General features: G+C 44.6%; 1 protein-coding gene across 3 annotated transcripts in view; it reads right to left on the bottom strand.

The window, feature by feature from the left end:
- Positions 1-18,491, bottom strand: part of NR3C1 (nuclear receptor subfamily 3 group C member 1) — a 775,966-nt gene that overhangs the window by 669,794 nt on the left and 87,681 nt on the right. The window contains exons 1-2 of one of the 3 annotated variants that reach the window (XM_086931651.1): positions 5,836-5,978; positions 1,288-2,484 (exon numbers count right to left, since the gene is read on the bottom strand). In XM_086931651.1, the coding sequence (XP_086787777.1) occupies positions 1,288-2,471 (1,184 nt within the window). In that variant the 5' untranslated portion in view covers positions 2,472-2,484; positions 5,836-5,978. Of the gene's footprint in view, positions 1-1,287; positions 2,485-4,714; positions 4,844-5,835; positions 5,979-18,491 lie in introns of those variants that run through there. The other 2 variants (XM_086931649.1, XM_086931650.1) reach the window with 2 other exon arrangements.

Raw genomic sequence — 18,491 nt, forward strand, 5'->3', positions numbered from 1 at the left:
TCTTTAGAAAAGAACAACAAAAACGGAAAACATCAATCCATAAAAACGGATGGCTCTTCGATATTCTTCTGCAGACTCATGTTCAATTCACCTGAAAATGTACACCTTTTCAAATCAGATCTAGCTTGCCTGGCCAAACCTTTTTGACAAATAGCCCCCACACCCTTGAAAATTGCAAGTTTAAGTCTTTGACACTTTGAAAAAAATGGTGTGTGGCGGTGCAGCTGCTTATTCACTCCGTTGAAAGCTTCTCCCACTTAAACCAACTCCATACAGACACTGATCCCATAAATGCACTTGGATTTGTACAGCTGAGAGTCACGTACAGCGCCAGGGCACTACTCTGCCTCCAAACCTATCTCCCATAGGAGGTCGCTTGGCAGACAGTATATAATCTCCGCTGCTCAACGTACAGATGAGGAGCCACTCTATAACTAGTCTCGCCTCTAAAATGCCGCCCGCAGATATTAACATGGAAAACGCTGCTGTGTAACAAAGTGCCGGAGAGTCCTTTCTGGACAGCACTATATTTGGATAACTCTTGCCAACTCATTAGAGGAAAGCTGCATTAAACGCCAAATTGTTGCGGTGTTCTTCTTTACGAGCCTGGTTTATGGAAATTTCCATAATACTGGTGGGTAATTTATGAGGGCATATGCAAAGCTTTAATGTGTGAGAAATGTGTCAGGAGCAACACCAAAGACAACATCTTCAGTCATTCAAATTGTCTATTTGGCACATTGCATGTAACTTCTGAGTGCACTGCAACAACATTGGCTATCATATTCAAGAGTCCGGAATACAAGTCAATCATCAGTGTTGTCAGTTGTACTTAAATTGCAGGACATTACATTTCGACATATCACTGTAGCAAACCTCCAATAACTTTCCATCAACACATTCGTGGAAACTCACTTAATGAATTCACATAAGTTGTTGTAGAAGTAATCATTTCAGTGTGGCTTTTGATTCTAGGCATGTTTTAATTAAAAAATCTCCATATGTTTCACGTGTTACAGTACTTTTTCACGGCTTTCTTTATCTGTCTCAGATGGTTTCGATTTTGTAGTTTTTTTTTAGAAAAAACACACCTGAAGTGGCAACCCTAGAACAATTTATTTGAAATCATGAAGTGTGTGTCCCCTCATATTTAAAATGTTTGTGAACTACTTGGTTGCCAGCACTACAGCACATGAATTGATGGCAGTAAAGAGAACAAAACTTAAATGTTAGGCCCACTTTGTAGTTTTTTCTTTCATATTCAACCATAAAAAATGTAAACTTTACCTTGAGTAGCCATTGGAAAACGCAGGTCTGCCGGTATAGCTTATACTCCCAAGGGAAGTCAGACTGTCGGCCCCGGATGAGTTGCACCTATTCCAAGCATCTGAAATGCTTGGAAGCGATGGAACAAGATTAAAAATTGGCTTCTGATCCTGCTGTTGAGAGATAGGTGAAGTATTCAGACCATAGTGATAAATCTGTCCTCCGGAAGTGCTGACCCCATGGACAGAGATGCCAGACGAATGCATGTGGGACCCCGAAAAGTGTGCTCCACAGTACGTAGGTCCCTTTTTCTCCTGTTTCACCACGCCAGGGGTGATGAGTTCTATGTAGTCTTCTTTTTCTGTCTTCACCTGGGGCATCTGCATGCTCAAGCTGGGCAGGCGCACCTGCTCTCTCTGTTCATTCAGCGGAGGTTTGCAGTCGAGCATGATGAGTGGCTTGCAGTCTTCGCTGGCGCTCACTGACATCATGAAGGGGTCATCTGCCCGCAGAGGGGATAGCAAACCATTGCTTTCATCGTCAAAGAGTGGATCTACTTCCCACGGGCTCCTACTCACATCTACACTGGGGGACTCTGGCGTTAGCTCAAAATCCTTCAGAATATCAAATGTGGTTTGGTCATCCGAAAAGAGTTTCAAATGGCCCCCGTTGCTATCACTGCCAGCCTGACCTCGGGTCACTTCAGATGAAGCCTCCAGGGAAAGACCACTTCTTGCTACGGTCGGGAGCTCCTGCTTCCCTGCGGGACCTGGCGTTCCTGGAGTCTCCTCCGGCTGTGTGGACTTGGCCTGGAGACTGGCAATACTCTCTTCGAGGAGCCTGAAGTCTGTCTCACCTGCTGGCGCCCCCAACTGGCCCTGCTGGGGAAAGCCCAGGTCGTTGCCCATTACTTTGGCGTCAGGCTCTCCCATATAGAGTCCCATGGACAAGGACACTGCCTTAGAGAGGTCTGGCTGAGGCACATTACTGAGAGACCTGCCAGGCAGATCCCCCACGCTGGGCTGCAATCTGGACTCTGACTGGGCAGCAGGCAACGTCGTCGCTGGTGCTGGAGAAACCTGGCCAACGGCTCCACCCCTGTAAGCGGAAAAAATATCAATCACGTTTCCTGCTTTTCCTCCGTACTGCACACTCTTCGTTGCCTGCGTGCCACTGGGGGTATTTATGGTGTCTTTGGGGTCCATTAGATACTGTGGGCTGCAACAAAATCAACAAGAACACAGGTTAGCTACAATCCTTGTCGGACAATGTACATCAGTGCATAGCAAGGACAGCACTGACCCACTGCATTAACAGAAAAAGCTTTATGATATTTTTCCAGACATGGTACTATTTCATTTATTTTTAAGTCTGGGCTGCCCAGGAAAATCTACGAAATGTATTTGGTGGGAAAACTAAAGTCTGCTCCCTTGGCTTCTAGTGGCATTATTAGTTTTTGGTTGCCATGTGTTTCAATGCAAAAATCAAAACTTCTCCATTGCTCACACTCCGCACAGGTATTTCACATCAAGCAATCTATTCACTTAAAGTACCTTAATTTACATTTCTCTGAAAAGAAAACAACAAACATTGGTCTTTTACCTTCACATAAAGCTCTGTTGCACTAGCTATGCCCTTGGTACATACGTTTCTCAAAAGAATATACACAAATCCTTCACTGACCGGTTTAATAAAAATAAATAGTAGCTTTAACTGTGTTGTGGGCAACATTTGCACTCCTGTCTATGGTTCAGCGCTGCTCTGTGAGGCCTAAACATGGAAACAAAGTTTGTGGATTTTCACGAGAATAACGATACAGAACTTTTGGTTTGCTGTTCGAAAAGATACTAACACTTAAACCGGTGTGCTATATGGACGTGCTGAGGCCGCCCAACAAGCAATGATGTACCTACTGCGCATTAACTTTTTAACATGCCCGTGTGTATATTGTATACACAGTACACTGAGTTGAGTCACAAACATCTGTTATTTTCAAGGCCAAGATAGCCTTCTAGTTAAGTGTGCATTTTACTTTATGATATCAATATATGTAAACATTATGTATGCAGATGTGCAGAGTTTAATATTGATTACCAGGTCTCGTGCGGGTCCTCGTGCCACTGGCCTCTCTCCAAAATGATACTAGAGAGCATACGGCACCCTACGCATCTGTCTATAAAATGTTTTTGTCTTGATTGTGTATTTACACCCAAAATACTTTCAGTACGGTAGAATCATATTGAAGAGGTCCTGTGGCGAATTACAGAATTATTTCACTTAGCAAAATTATTGTGACATGCAATCTATGAGGCTGTGAGGAATGTTTTTGCCTCATCAATTATATCCCACAGTGAAAATAACATGCACTTTAACCTTCACAGTATAGTAGCACATGCATGAATATGCATGTATTACTACAACTGGCCTAATGTGTTACAGTGCTAAGTTTATGTTCGAGATAGATAGATAGATAGATAGATAGATAGATAGATAGATAGATAGATAGATAGATAGATAGATAGATAGATAGATAGATAGATAGATAGATAGATAGATATGAATGTGGACTAATAAGACGTTACTAAGAGCAAGTGTACTAAAAAAATGTACATTCAAACATTTATTACAACGGTACAAAGGTCAAATTAGAGTAATCAACAATGGTATTTAGTAGCTTATGACACTCTGCACATCATATTATATATATATACATATATATATATATATCTATATATATATATTGGATAATATGTGGGTGTGTGTATACACACACAAACACACACGATATACCCACTTCAAGGGGCGCTGGTCGCATTAGGTCTGTGCTGATATCCGGGATCTCAGTGTAACTTTCCTAAACAACTTATAAAGTAAGAAAACACTCTCCGGATCAACATTGTATTCCTATCTCAATACTGTACATTCTATCTTCACTGGCGTCTAAAATATAACTTTTTAAAATAATTTTCAAAGTGGGGTAGTTGACCAACAAAAAAATGTCCTGTGCAGCAGGCAGTGCTCTTTCAGCATTCTGCATCATATGTAAGCCTTGCACTGCAAATGCTAACTTTAATCTCAGTTTTCTGAGATTTTATATGTCCTTAAAAATTAAGAAATATTCTATTTTCATGAATTAAATTAATGAGGAATAGAAAGAAAAGAGAAGGCGGGCCATAATAAAACAATGACAGCACAGAAGAAATGAAAATTAATAAAGAAAATGGGCGTTGCAACGTCCATAAATGAATACAACCACTTATAATGGGAATAACGTGTCCTATGCAGGAAAAAGTTTGGTTAAAAAAAGCAGCGAAAATGGAGGCGAAAGAAATGCTTCAAATGGGTGTTTGAGAGCAAAAACGAGCTAAATGGATTTGTCAATGAGGGGTCAATAATGATCAGAAATCTACATAATATGGAAATATTCCAACAGAAGTTTGCAACTTACATAGCGATCGGAAGGCATGGGGGCTGGTGCAGGGAATGCTCCCGAAAATCCAGGGAAAGAGACTGCATACCACCCCCACGTCCCCTCTGCGAGGTGATCCTTGAGGCAGCCGGGTCGCTTCTAAAAACACGCAGCCTTCAGGACCTGTTGAGCTCCGCGTCACGCCCACTTCGCAGAGCCAAGCACTGCTTTTTAGACCGGAAAAACTGACTGCAAAACAACTCGGGGTTCCACGCGCGGCCGAGGCACCACACTCCTGCAAGCAGGGGCAGTGGGCGTCTTCTTCCCCCGACAAACCAGCGGTGAGCATGGCACGATGCCCGGGTAGAGTTCAAGTCAGCACGGCCACTGAATGCGCACGTTGGGGGCAGTGGCGGCCAACAAATGTGTTATTTATGTCTGACTACCGCGCCTAAATATATGTATATGTTATCTGCATATACTAGAGCTGAAGAAAAATCATCTTCCTTTTACACACCAGCCTCTCACTTCCAGTGGGTTACCCCCCCCCCCCCCCCCCCCCTGCTCTCTCCGCCACCCAAAAGGATCGTACCTAGTCCCAAACGCGCCTCAATCGGAGTCTGGAAAAAATCGGTGTATTTTCGCACGTAGCAAACAGAAACCATACTTATAAAATCAACATCCGCAAATGCATGTCAAGAGAACGGCTGGGGGTCCCCCACCGTCATTTTTACAATTAAAATAACAAAAAACACCGCTTCCACAGACTGATCTCAAATGTGAGGGCAGACAGGTTTTCTAATTTACTTTGACACACATACAAGAACACGGTTTCTAACCCCTGCCTTTTATTATTTCGTGTTGATAAACAAACCCTCCCCTCCTTTACATTTCCTTAGGAAAAGCAGCACTGCTGCTGTCCCGCATTTCTGAAAAGATTATGGTGGCAGTGCATGCCTTGTGACCCCCTGCACACACCCCTCTCAATACACACTGCCTAATATTTAGTTTTGAAAAACGCACACGCCCCCTCTTCATATGTACTTAGAAAAAGCAAGCCCACGCCAGACCCCCCTCAGAGCATCATGTTGACAGCAGATACTTTGCAGACCCCCTCCTAGCCTGACCCTCCCCTCCGGCGTCCCCCACCAAATACTTACTGTTCAGCAGGGGCCCAGTAGAGACATCTCGCAAAATGGAGCAGGGGGAGGTGCCCTCGAGGTGGAGCCAGGGCCCCCCCAGGAGGAGGAAGAGGGCTGGCAGGCTCCGTGCATACTGTACATGCAGCTGGGAGATTGTAGAAGAGCCGCTGCTGACAGTCACAGGCTCTGCACTCTGAAGAGGAGGAGGAAGAGGAGGAGGCGGCGGTGGGCGGCAGCAAGGGAGCTGTGCGCGGAGAAGACTGCCGCCTGTTGGCTGTTGCCAGCACTGCAGCCTCCAAACCTGCCTCCCTCAATCCAGCTTGTTCTCGCCTCCAGCGAAAACACCGCAAGTGTCACATTTTGCTTCTCGCTGCAAAGATGCAACGCAAAAGAACACAGTTTGTTTTCTATCGCATCAAAATAAATACGAAGATACATTTTGCTTCACGCTACATCAAAATCGTATAGACAGTAACTCCTTCCCTATACCATACAAACACTTCCAAGACATGGGGCTATAAAAATACTGCATCCATAGAAGGTGCACCTTTTAACAGTACCAGCTTCCGAATCCTGGGTTTGGTGACTTTTACGTTTATTTTTACTTTGTGCACGCACACAAACACCCGACCAAGAGCTGTCCTATTTACAGCCAAAACAAGTTTGGCTTAAATGCAGGTGTACTATACATTTAATTTCAATTTCTGATATAAAATACATCTTAAAGTGTTGATCATGGCGTATGATGATTCGAAGAGGTTTATTTTTGAGCTATTTAATAGGTATAACCTTTTGCAAAAAGAACGATTGATGGACAGAATGCAGAACAATGTCATACATTCACCCCAGTACAGCGATCTGGGCCTAAATCCATCGTTTTTTTGCTCACCATGCCATTCAAGTTTGGACCCAGCCATATGCAAATCAGACTTGACCCTGTGCCCAATGGGAACAGTCGAGCCCGAACTGCCAGGCAAGGTCCTCCATGGACTGGAAACAAGCATCCTAGGACCGGTTTCGGGCTTTCAGCCCTCATCAGCCAGGATAGCTTGACTCCAGTGGCATGGAGAGCACGGGACCCCCGTCTGGGCATACCTGTTCCACATGTACAAATGCAAAAAGAACAATTGATGGACAGAATGCAGAACAATGTCATACATTCACCCCAGTAAAGAGATCTGGGCCTAAATTCGTATTTTTTTGCTCACCATGCCATTCCAGTTTGGACCCAGCCATATGAAATCAGTCTTGACCCTGTACCCAATGGGAACAGTCAAGCCCAAACTGCTGCTGATTTTCCTTTTCGCAGCAGAGTAAATAATAGCTTTAACTATAGCACAACAACACACTTTTGCAAAGAATGAAAGTCTGACTCTTCCCCCACATAGATTCAAGGCTATCTACTTACCTGTAAACGAAACAATACTTATCGAGAGGTATTATATAATGCACACGCTTCTGATGTCCTTTGTGTGGCCAGTCAAGGGCAGCCATTTCCGAAACTCAGTTACTCTCGCTCCTTCCCCCAATGACCTACATTGAACTATTTCAAACCATATAAAGCATTACATTCCAAAAACATACAACAATGTCAATGCAGAGTCACTTTAAGTCAAAGAACTTCCTCAAAGATTTAAGGACGTATTCTGGCCACGTTTGTAGCAACAAAACAATTTGAAAAGAAGCGTCAATTATGTCCCAAAAATATTTGTATACTCTATTTCAATCCCAAACTTCCACTAAGTAAAAGTCCACACATCGATTAAATATGCATAATCTGGCAGGAGTTAATTTTCAGGAATCTTGCGAATATGTTCAGAATCCAACTTTTTATTTATGTTCAAGATACACAGCCTTTTCCAAGCAGCCCAGCCAATGTGTTTCATCCCTTAGGACTTCATCAGGGTAGTCTCTTCAATAAAGGAGGACTAGAAGGACCAGTGATGTGCCTAGTTATCTTTCAGGATGCTTCCATCCCTACCAGTATTCTCGCTGACCTGCAGACTACCAATTGTGAATACCCGGGAATAACAGATTCCACACTTTTCCATGTTTTAACATTCATACTCTGTGATGGATGCCATTATTTTGTTGTGTGTGCTTCATCTGTGTATGCATTGCTAGGAGACTGAGGTCCACTTCAGATGGGAGTTAAACCAAAGTAACCCAAACTATCCCCCAGGTGCACTCTTTCCAATCCATGCTGGATGAAACAACTCTTTCTGAAACTGATACTTGCAAGAAGGGAGGATCACAGTGGTCGGGTGCAGTGAGATGTGTGGTCATTATGTTTGTAGGTGGTGGAGACAGGACCATGTCCTTCTCAGAAAAAATGCTTTTAAAACCTCGGGTTTCAGTTAATCGTCGGACTTTCCTGGGACGGTAAGGTCCGGTGTCTGTGGCAATTTATCTGGCTGAAGTCTATGGAAGTAATCAATGTTATTGTTAGGTGATGGAAGCTTGCAGTACAAGTGACCATTCCATAGAGAAACCTATGGAAAGCATTTAGGAATCAGAAATTGACTGTGTTGGAGGTTACACCTAGTAAATGAGGGCAAGCTGAAAGGTGTCTGAAGTTGACCTATCAATTGAGTTCCACATTAACGCAGTCTCTGCGTCATTTAAGTTGGATCATCCTTAGAATATGGTGATACTTTAAAACTACGCTCTCCGGTATCTGGTAAACTAGTGCAAAATGTGACAGTCGGGATTCCAATTTGAAACTGTAGGAACACTTGAGACCACTACAGTGGCTCCACATGGGGCAGAAACTATAATTTCAATTACTGCTTAGCCTGTGCTCTTTTTGGAACTGCTCCTCTGTTCCTGAAGGCCAAATGAAAGCCATATATCCATGCCAAGAATTTACACTCAAATTGTCATAATCATTTCTAGTTCCTGTGATTTAAAAAGGAACAGAAGGAGGGTGATCTTGTTTGTTTCTCGCTCTCACTTTGTGAAGCGCCCTAGTGTTGACCCTTCAGACGCCAACAGACCATTTCTGATTTTGGAAAAGACACCAGTACTGAGGACTATAGGCACTAGGGCCCCATGGCACACCTGCTACAAAACTGCACACTAGTATCCATATGGAGGAGGAAATTGCACCAGCAGAAACAAGTCCATATTCAACACTTCATCCAAAACTCAGCAGATTTTTCGTTATTACAAAATTCTTAATCAGGCCTTCAGTCTAAAATTGTTGCCCCTGTCAGTATCTGTTCCTAGACACCAAGTAAAAAGAGTGCTTTTCACAAGGAAACAGAAAGAATTGCGCACAAAGAACAAGCATTGGCAAGGCCAAATGCCAGGCAGCTCCTCCAACAAAAACGTTTTTACAAAAACCATGACAAAACAGCATTGACAACGCCGAAAGTCTGGCAGCCCAACACCAGACCTATTGGCCTTGCCGTTGCAGAGGCTTTCCTGGTGGTCAAATATATATTTTAATGTATGTATGTATGCATTACCTACTGGCGGTCGCCAGTAGGTAGTTCCAGTTAGGACCATGTTTTCATAGGAAGAATTTTTTCCTTTGCCAATAACTTTGGTGCTGCTTGACAAATCTTCACAACATTTTCAAAAATGTTCTCCTTTTTGGTTCAGCAGCTGTGTTTAAAGTTTTGGGGTGATCCATCAAGCAGGAGCTGAGAAAATATGGGGGGGGGGCCTAAAAAGCATTTTCCCTTAGGGATTTTGAACACTACTACAGCCCGAACCGCTGAACAGATTTACACCCAATTTGGCAGAAAGCTAGATGTTGGTCCAGAAAGAGTACTTATTGGGATTTGGAGTAAACCCATTCAGTAGTTTTAGAGATATTTAAAGTTAAAGAATATAGATATCTGTGGCCGCGAGTCCTTGCAGTGAACTCTTGGATCCTGCTGAAATTTGATTGGCTGCCAACAGTTCAATCAAGACATGTTGGCAGCCATCTTGGGACTCCGCTTGAAACAGATTCACACAAAAAAACTAAAAAAATAAAGAAAAGGGAGCAGGGTAAGAATACCCTGACCCCCCAGGTATGGCGGGGGGACCCCATAGGGACCCTGCTTACCATTAAAAAGAGAAATATTTTTCAATTTTGCTGCAAATTCACGGGTGGATACACAGATTTGGGACAAAATTGAAAAAAAATAAAGCACAGTTTCCCACACTTCTTTTAAAGGAAGCCCCCAAATGGGTCAAATCCCAGGGGCATATGCAAAAATAAAGGAGGAGGCGCATGGAGCCCCCTTCTAGGGTTTAATGAAACCTCAGGGGCCACCACCTCCCCAGAGTTTTTGTTTTAAATTATGGATTGGGTGTCCACACAGCATCCTGTGCCTAGGGGACCACCACCTCCCGGGGCTTCTTTACTTATAAAATGAGGTGGAAGGGCTCTCAGACCCCCACCAGCCCTGGGGACCGCCACCTCCCCAGGGCTTTTGCGACACTGAATGTGGAGGGGCCGCATGGACACCCCTGTAGCCCCGGGGGCCACCACCTTCCCAGAACAAATTCTAAAACAGGAGGGGACCGCACAGCTCCCCTCCTGAAGCCTTTGGCCCTGGGGAACACCACCCCCCTGAGCCGTCTCCTGCTATGTCCCGGGGTGCCCACCGCGTGTCCCGCTCTACAATTAAAAAAAAGGCCTAACCACGGAGGATGGGATTTCCAGGTCCGAAATTGGCCTAAGGAAGACAGTCCCTCCCCCTTTCTCCTTGCAAATGCACCTCCTGGCGCACTGTTGGGTAGGGGATGAAGTCCCATTGGCTCCAGAGGGTCCTTTGGGGCCAAATACCCCATCTGTTACCTTCAGTAAGTCCTTTAGCTGGAAAACGAACGGGCCCCTGGAAATAAGATACAACCCTACCACGGAAAAGACTAAATGGGAAAGGAGAGCACCGGGAACAGTGCTGATACTGGAAGGGCAAATGGACTCTAGATATCTATATATTTTGAACAATTATGAAAATCACATAAGACTAATTTTATATGCTTAGAATTGTCTTTATTCTTTTTTATAAAAAATATATTTTTGTTATTTCATAGAAAAACTTTCACAGATATAAATTTTTATATACAAATTCCATCAATGCAAATTCTTTTTGATTTGTATAGACCCACATACACAACATTGCCTAATCAAAGATATGACAGTAGAGTATAAAGATAATGAACTTTGCTTAGTTTAACTTTTAGCTGGCCTAATAAATGATAGAACATTCATATTCAATTCAATACCAACATATAAATGATTTACTCCGATACAATGTGCAGAGACTGGTGACACATGTTGGAAACAACGCGTTTCGGCTATGCCTTCATCAGGACTCCGTCACTGTGGTTGATTCTGCAATATCTTTTATTAGTACCAGTTAGATCTGATGGAAGGACATTGATGAGAGGCCATCCCCTAACCCACGCGGGAAAGCTTGCGGCGCACAGGTGTATGTTGTATCCTCTTTCTACTGTACAGTAAGTCATAGTCCCAAGAATGAAAGGGGCACCTGATCTTACACCCAGAAGACGTTTATTGGGTCCTGGTAATACTTCTGAAGGAGTCACAATACTTCTAAAAATCTTGGCCTCAACTATTACAACCGTATGTCTCATTTATGAGATGCCTCTATATCATATTATTGTTTCAATGTCCAACTTTAACTATTCCCTGAGGTCTGGATAAAAGAGGTCTTAGTAATTGGGATCACAAACTCACAATATGTACTTCCGATCTCAACGGTAAGGATTTATTGTCAATGGATCAGGATTTTTAAAGTCTCCTCGCGGATGGCGTGGTAACAGAGTGCATGCCTCCAATGAATCCCTCCAGCAAGTCCTGCACTGTGGGATTGCTGAGAGGTCTTAAAAGGTCATGTGTCCTTTATCCACCATTCTGCAAACGCTCCTCCTGGAGCAATACTGGTTGGGGGATGAAGTCTACTTGGATACTGAGGGACCTTGGAGCCAAGAAGCCCTCCTGTTACCTACAGTAAGTCCCTTACAGCGTGATTCCTGAGAGCTGGTCGAAGGAGCTGCCCCCTTGCTCCACCACTCTGCAAACGAGACTAACAGTTAAAAAAAAATCTTAGAAATTCACTGAATAATCCTAAGGGTACAGGAACATTATAGTTAGGCTCAGATTTCCCTCGTACAAAACCAGTGAAATTCAGTAGTTATAGTTAGCTGAGCTAACTATAACTTACGCCCCCCAACGCACTGCTTGTGACCTCACATATTACATCACGCATGACATGGTCAGTGACATCACTGATGACATCTCAAATGACATCACTGATTACATTATCCACAGAACCACTCACACCCCATACAACCTCTTGTACGCCCAGTCATACAACCACTCACATACCCATTCACAGACCCATACCAGTACTCACATGCCCAATCACTCTTCTACAGAGGCACTCACACACCCACTTACTCACTCATACAGCCACTCAAACAACCATTCACTCACCCATACAGCCATTCACACACACTCACTCATCAATACAGCCACTTACACACCGAGTCACTTACTCATACAACCACTCGCAGGGTGGCTTTGGGATTCCAGATTTCGAACTTTATTACCGAGCTGCCCAGGCCCACTTTGCCTACTTCTGGATTCGACAACCTAGGTACATGCCCCAACTGGCAGCTGAACATTGGCTGGCACACCCAACCCCGATTGAAGGTGCGTTATACTCCCCGGTAGAAGGTAGGGATAAAACCCCCAACACAGTACTTAGCACTGTGACTGCGTGGCTTCATATTAGTTCGAGACTCGATTTACAACTACTATACGCCCCACTATTGCCTTTGACTTATCACCCGCAGTTGCCGCTTTTACAGGAAGCTGGCTTTCAAAAGCTGTTGACGAAAATACATGTTCGAACATGGGGGGACTTATACCGTGATGGCACCTTCCGTACCAAAGACCAGCTTTACGAAGGAATACAGCCGACACCGCTGGAGGTATTTTACTATATCAGGCTCCGGCATGGTTTACAGGCAGTTACACCTGACTTCCCACGCGAACCTCCTGTACTTATCCCACTACAGAACCTACTTCTACACGATAACCCCAACAAACTGGTATCTACGCTATACAAATCGGTCCGTGTAAATATGGACTGTACAGATTTGCCTGCCAGGAAGAAGTGGGACCAGGAATTGGCCATGGCACTTACTGACAGGCAGTGGGAATTCTGTTTACATCAGACTGAGCGCATATCATCTAGCAGTAGATATAGGATTATTCATTATAAATTCCTACACAGATTATATCACACACCGGCACGTCTGCACAGATTCCAGCTGCGGTCTACTGACACTTGTGACAGATGTGGGGCTCCGGGGGCTGATTTCTTACACCTTGCATGGGGATGTGATCAGGTATACCGCTATTGGGATCAGGTTTTTCAGGCAATATCCAAAATGATACACATGGCGGTGGACCCATCTCCGATAGTGGCACTGCTGGGCTATGTTGAACCGCCTCAAGCGGCCCACCGCAAATATGTGGCACTGGCCATGCTATTGGCCAAGCGTAGAGTGGCCTGTAGGTGGGGGAGGGGAAGGGCCCCCAAATTCAAGGATTGGATGCGGGACATGGTGTACTGTCAAGAACAATTACATACTTACTCTGAACTGTTGCCGTCCACCTCCAGGCCCACTGACATATGGGCCCTGCTGCAATGTTATTTACTAGCGGAATCTCCAGAAGATGCCGGATATTGAGGTTGGAATGCTGGGATGTTGCTGTGGTGCCCCTTGGTCACGGGGGGGGGGGGTGAAGACGAGCTATGCAGGTGTGGGCTCAGCTGCTGACATCACTATCCCCCCTCCCCCCCCATCCTTACCTGTGAACCACTCCTGCTAACAATGTGATGCCCCGCCTCCATGGGAGGCGCTATAGTGCTAACTGCCCTATGCCTTAGATATGGTGGTTCATTTGGTCGTCTTACATGCCGTGATAAATTGTTCCAGCTCTGTTGTGATTCTCTTGAGATGTCCTGCATGTATTGTACCACACGTTGATGTAGGCCCGCCACCATGCTGGCGCACGAGCCTGTCCCACTTGTGGATGGGATACCGCACATGTTAAGGGTTAACAAAAAATGTAAAAAAGCGAGACAAATTGATCTAGTCATGTTGAGTATGTACTTGTCATTATGTTGATATGACGTCTATACAGCGGTATGTGTGCCATCTTTATTATGTTTTTGACCATCCTGATGATTTGTACCGATAGCGGCCGGCCTCAGGGTTGTAGGCATGACGCTGTGTATCCTTGACAGTACTCAAACATCTTGCACCAAAAAAAATAAATAAATAATAATAATATTTCGGACATAAACTACAATTATTTGGAATTGCTGTGCCCTAAAATGACAATGATACTAATAACCTGGTGTGGTTTCTGCAACCTTGTATGGCTAGCCATCGGGATCTTCATTGAGTTTGTGATTAGGATCCTTTTACAAAGCACGCCGTTGTCCCCACGAGCTTCTAACGGGTGAATAGCATTTGAGGGGGAGGGCTTGCTCGAGCCACGCGAGCTCCATCCTGTGCCTCACGCCCTACTGTTGATGTAGAATCGGCATGGGGGGGCTGTGAAGCAGCGTCTGCTGCCATGGAGGAGAGTGGGATCCTAGTGTGTGTTTTAAGGACTCCTCCTCAAGCTGTGGCGAGGATCTGGTCCTTGCTTACACCCAACAAAAGCAAGGCACGTGGATAGTAATCTTAAAGCATGCTGCACTGCAAAAAAACATATCTATATTTGTTTTTGTTAAATTAACAAGGTTTATGAGCGGTGCAAGTCGGACAAGCCCCGCATTTTACAAAGTAGACGCGTGTGTGTCAATGCGAGACACGCATTTTCAATAGATGCGCGGGCTGCATTATGAAAAAAGACCACAATGTTTCAAAAATACAGTTGGGGGAGCTGCACGCAACAAAAGAAAATTCATGCGGCCGTCATTGTTAAAGTCCAAGCACCCGTGCTGCATTGCAAAAAAAATAAAAAAATCATTAAGCTGCAGGACAACATGTTGTGCCTGCAACAGCAGGTCGAGAAAGTCTTAAGAAAATAGTGCTCACATATTCTAAATAAAACATACAGCGAAACTACAACAGGTAAGACAGCAGTCCTCATGGGAGGTTCAACATGAGAAAAGGCAGCATTAAGGCAGGACTACTAAGTCTATTGACCAATGAAAAGCCACCATTTACAAAGGACAGAAATAGAAGCCAATTAAAAAGATGGGCGGAAAGTGGGAGGAACTTAATGCCCATATCCTGAATACAGCATGTCTCGAAGAGACAGCGTAAGCGCTGCATAGGAAGATCCTAAATATGAGAAATGGTGGAAAAGAAAACAGTGTATATTACATCAGTACATAAAAGGACAACGGTCGCAAACATATAATCTACACATCGGAGAAATTGTGCAGGAACATTTTGAAGCACTTTTGGGTCAATATATTCTTCTTGTAAACCAAAATAAGAAGTTTTGTGACAAACATTTGCAAAGAAAGATTTGTGAACTCTTCTAAAAAGCCCCCAAATGTTTTGGAAAAAATTGTGTATATTTTCAGTTGTTCATAAAATAGAACAAGACAGAGGAAAAAATTAGTCACTAGGATCTAAGGACATGGGTTCTTAATCCAATATTGGTTAGAAAAAAAAACAAGTTTTAACATTCAAAGTAAACATTGAGGCTCAGCAAAATGTCAAAATAAATTACAGCAAACCAACTGACAAAATGTCCCCACATCAGTATATAATTAACCACAACGTCAAAACTGGTGAGAGTTGTTCTTTGCGTTTACTACAATTACCTGCTCCGCTGCTGCCTATGGGGAAGGGGGATTGAGAATGGCGGGGATTAGGAGGCCACTGCCTTATTTGCATCTACCCAAGACCTTTAACCACATGTATGAATGCAATTTATATAGCTAATATTTGGTATCAAAGAAAGGTAGGGCTGTACGAAATATGAACTCACAGTAAGGGAGTTATGTGGGTGGGAGGCATATGAGAAAAGAAAAGGAGCAGTGTTCATGTATTGGGAGGTCAACCAGAAAGTGTGGACAAAAGGAATATCTAAACGGTGGGTAGTTACAAAGTAGTTAGGTTTTGCTTCAAAAGATGGGTCTTCAGCTATTTACAGAAATGAAGGTGCGTGGCAGCCTAACCTTTCTTCATGGGGATTATGTCACATATCCTTGGAGCTAATTCTGAGATGTCCGGTCTTCAGTATCCTATGTGGTCTGGTCACATGCTACTGCGCGGATTGTTGGGGGATAAGCCTGAGACGGCTATCTTGCTTGCACGGTACAGTGTGATGGAGTTTACCATTGTGTACCTGATGCAGCCTGGTAGGAGGGTGAGGAGTGAAGGCAGAGAGAACCAACATCATTTTTAGTGGGTTGGGCTGATCATGTAGTATATTCATGAATATTTAATCCAATGCGTCTCACCATTGAGCATGCACTTCATGGGTGTTAGGTGGGTCGCACAGGTGGTCCCTACCCTGATTTATGCCGACCAGAACGGATTTATGCCCTCCCAGAACACCTCACTCAACCTACGACGTTTCTTCAGGATCGCAGCAGATTCCGTATCCTATTGGCCGCGTGCCGGTGGCCTAATTCTAGAACCAGAGAAGGCATTTGACACCTTAGAGTGGGGGTTCCTGTTTGCGGCTCTGGAGAAGTATAATCTAGGGGCCATGTTTCTCCAAATGGTCCGTTTATTATACACGGAGCAGTCGGAAAGGGTCTAGGTGGGCTCGCACATATCGGACACTCACCATAGTACCACAGGCAGACACAATCCGCACCCCACTGGAGGACGGTATCCCGCTTGGAGATGGCACACACAAGGTGTCGTTGTATGCAGATGACCAGTTGGTCTATGTCAGAGACATGTGCCTCAGCGACAGGCTCACACCTTGCAAGATTTTGACACCCTCTCGGGGCTAAGAGTCACGGCCAGCAAGTCCTGTCTGTATTCGTTCCAGAGGGTGGGGAGGGGGCCTGTGGTCCGAGGTGCATTCTCAATAGCGTGACAGTGCACTGGTAGGCACACACATTTCGTTATTTGGGTATAAAGGCATATAGACAGGCAACAGACCTGTTTGATGGCAACCTGGGCAGAACACTCATTGCCATCAGGTCCCAAATGCTATTTTTTACCTGCCCACAGACCAGGGAGGTCTGGCGGCTCCAAACTTTGAGCAGTACTACTTCGCCGCCCAATTGCAGTGGGTAACCAGATGGCTGGCTTATCGACAACGAGAAGACACCCCCACCATGTGCCCTCCCTATACACTACCACGTCTGATGAAGCTATTTCATCCCGGCACGTCCGTGAGACCCCCGGAACCCCTGCTACTCAGAGTGGCATATAAATACTTCCGCAGAAGTCTATTTTTAAACAGGCAAATCACACCATATGCACTGGCAACACCTCTAGAAGGGTCACCCAAAGGCCAATCAGTGGTGGTAGAAATGGAGCTCCGTGATTGTCACAAAGGGGGTATCCAATCACTGGGTGACCTGTATAGAGATGGCACATTAAGTCCATATACGATACTGCTGGTAGAGGAGGGGCTCCCCCTGGTCCGTTTCTCCTACACAGCTCATTAATAGCCACACTCACATCAAAGTAGGGAGACCTCACATTGGAACCACAGACCCATCTCACTATGCAGTACCTACACGTCCTGGGCAGTGGAGGACATCTCACGCAGTGGTTAGCTGCCTCCCTCCGCCAGCACACAGCAATCAACCTACAGCCACGTCATGATCGATGGGAGCAGGATTTGGGGAGGCAGCTCTCAGACATGGAGTGGGCCCAGGTGCTGGAGAGCTCAGTATTTATTCCCAGGAACATGTGCTTCCACCAAATTCAATACTTTATCACGCAAGGGGCATATCTCGCGCCTGCCAAACTCAAACATTACTTTAACCGCACAGACGCTGCCTGCCCACGATGCACTCTTGTGGACGCGGATCTGTTACACATGTTGTGGGGCTGTGCCCGCCTTTCCACTTACTGGAAGGTGTAGCGGCTATACTGTCAACATGCACGGAACATACGATCCCTTTCGAGTGGCGGGCTTACATATTGCATCTATACCGTCGAAAACATAGTAATAAGGTGTCCTATACACGGTATAGTCAGTACAGCAGGACAAGTAAACTAACCACAGGCGTTGCCTGATACACTCATACCACAAACAGTGCCATATAATAAATAATTGAGAGTTATTGAGCAAGGGTAATTATACATGCGTTAGCACGGGAGGGGGAGCCAAAAAGAAACTCTGAACTGGTTGTACCAACCTTGTTATATCCTAAATTGTCCCAATGTTGTTATTATTACCCACCGCCCCGCAACATGAGTCACAGGGCAGAACTTTGTCACAACACTGACACTTATCTTGAGCCACAGAGGACATCTTGATACAAATGTACACTAGCTATGGGACGCAAGGAGGCGCCACCTTCTGCAATGCCACAAAGTTTGCTCTGTCAATTGATGTTGTACAAATGTAATGCTGATTGTTCTGGAATGGAAATCACTGTTTTATGCTGTGACATATGTACTTGGAAACGAACTGATATAAGTTGAAAACTTAATAAAAACCTATTTTTTTTTAAAAATGGGTGTTAGGTGGG

The sequence above is a fragment of the Lissotriton vulgaris genome, chromosome 7 (assembly GCF_964263255.1).
Source record: "Lissotriton vulgaris chromosome 7, aLisVul1.2, whole genome shotgun sequence".
NCBI classification, from domain to species: domain Eukaryota; kingdom Metazoa; phylum Chordata; class Amphibia; order Caudata; family Salamandridae; genus Lissotriton; species Lissotriton vulgaris.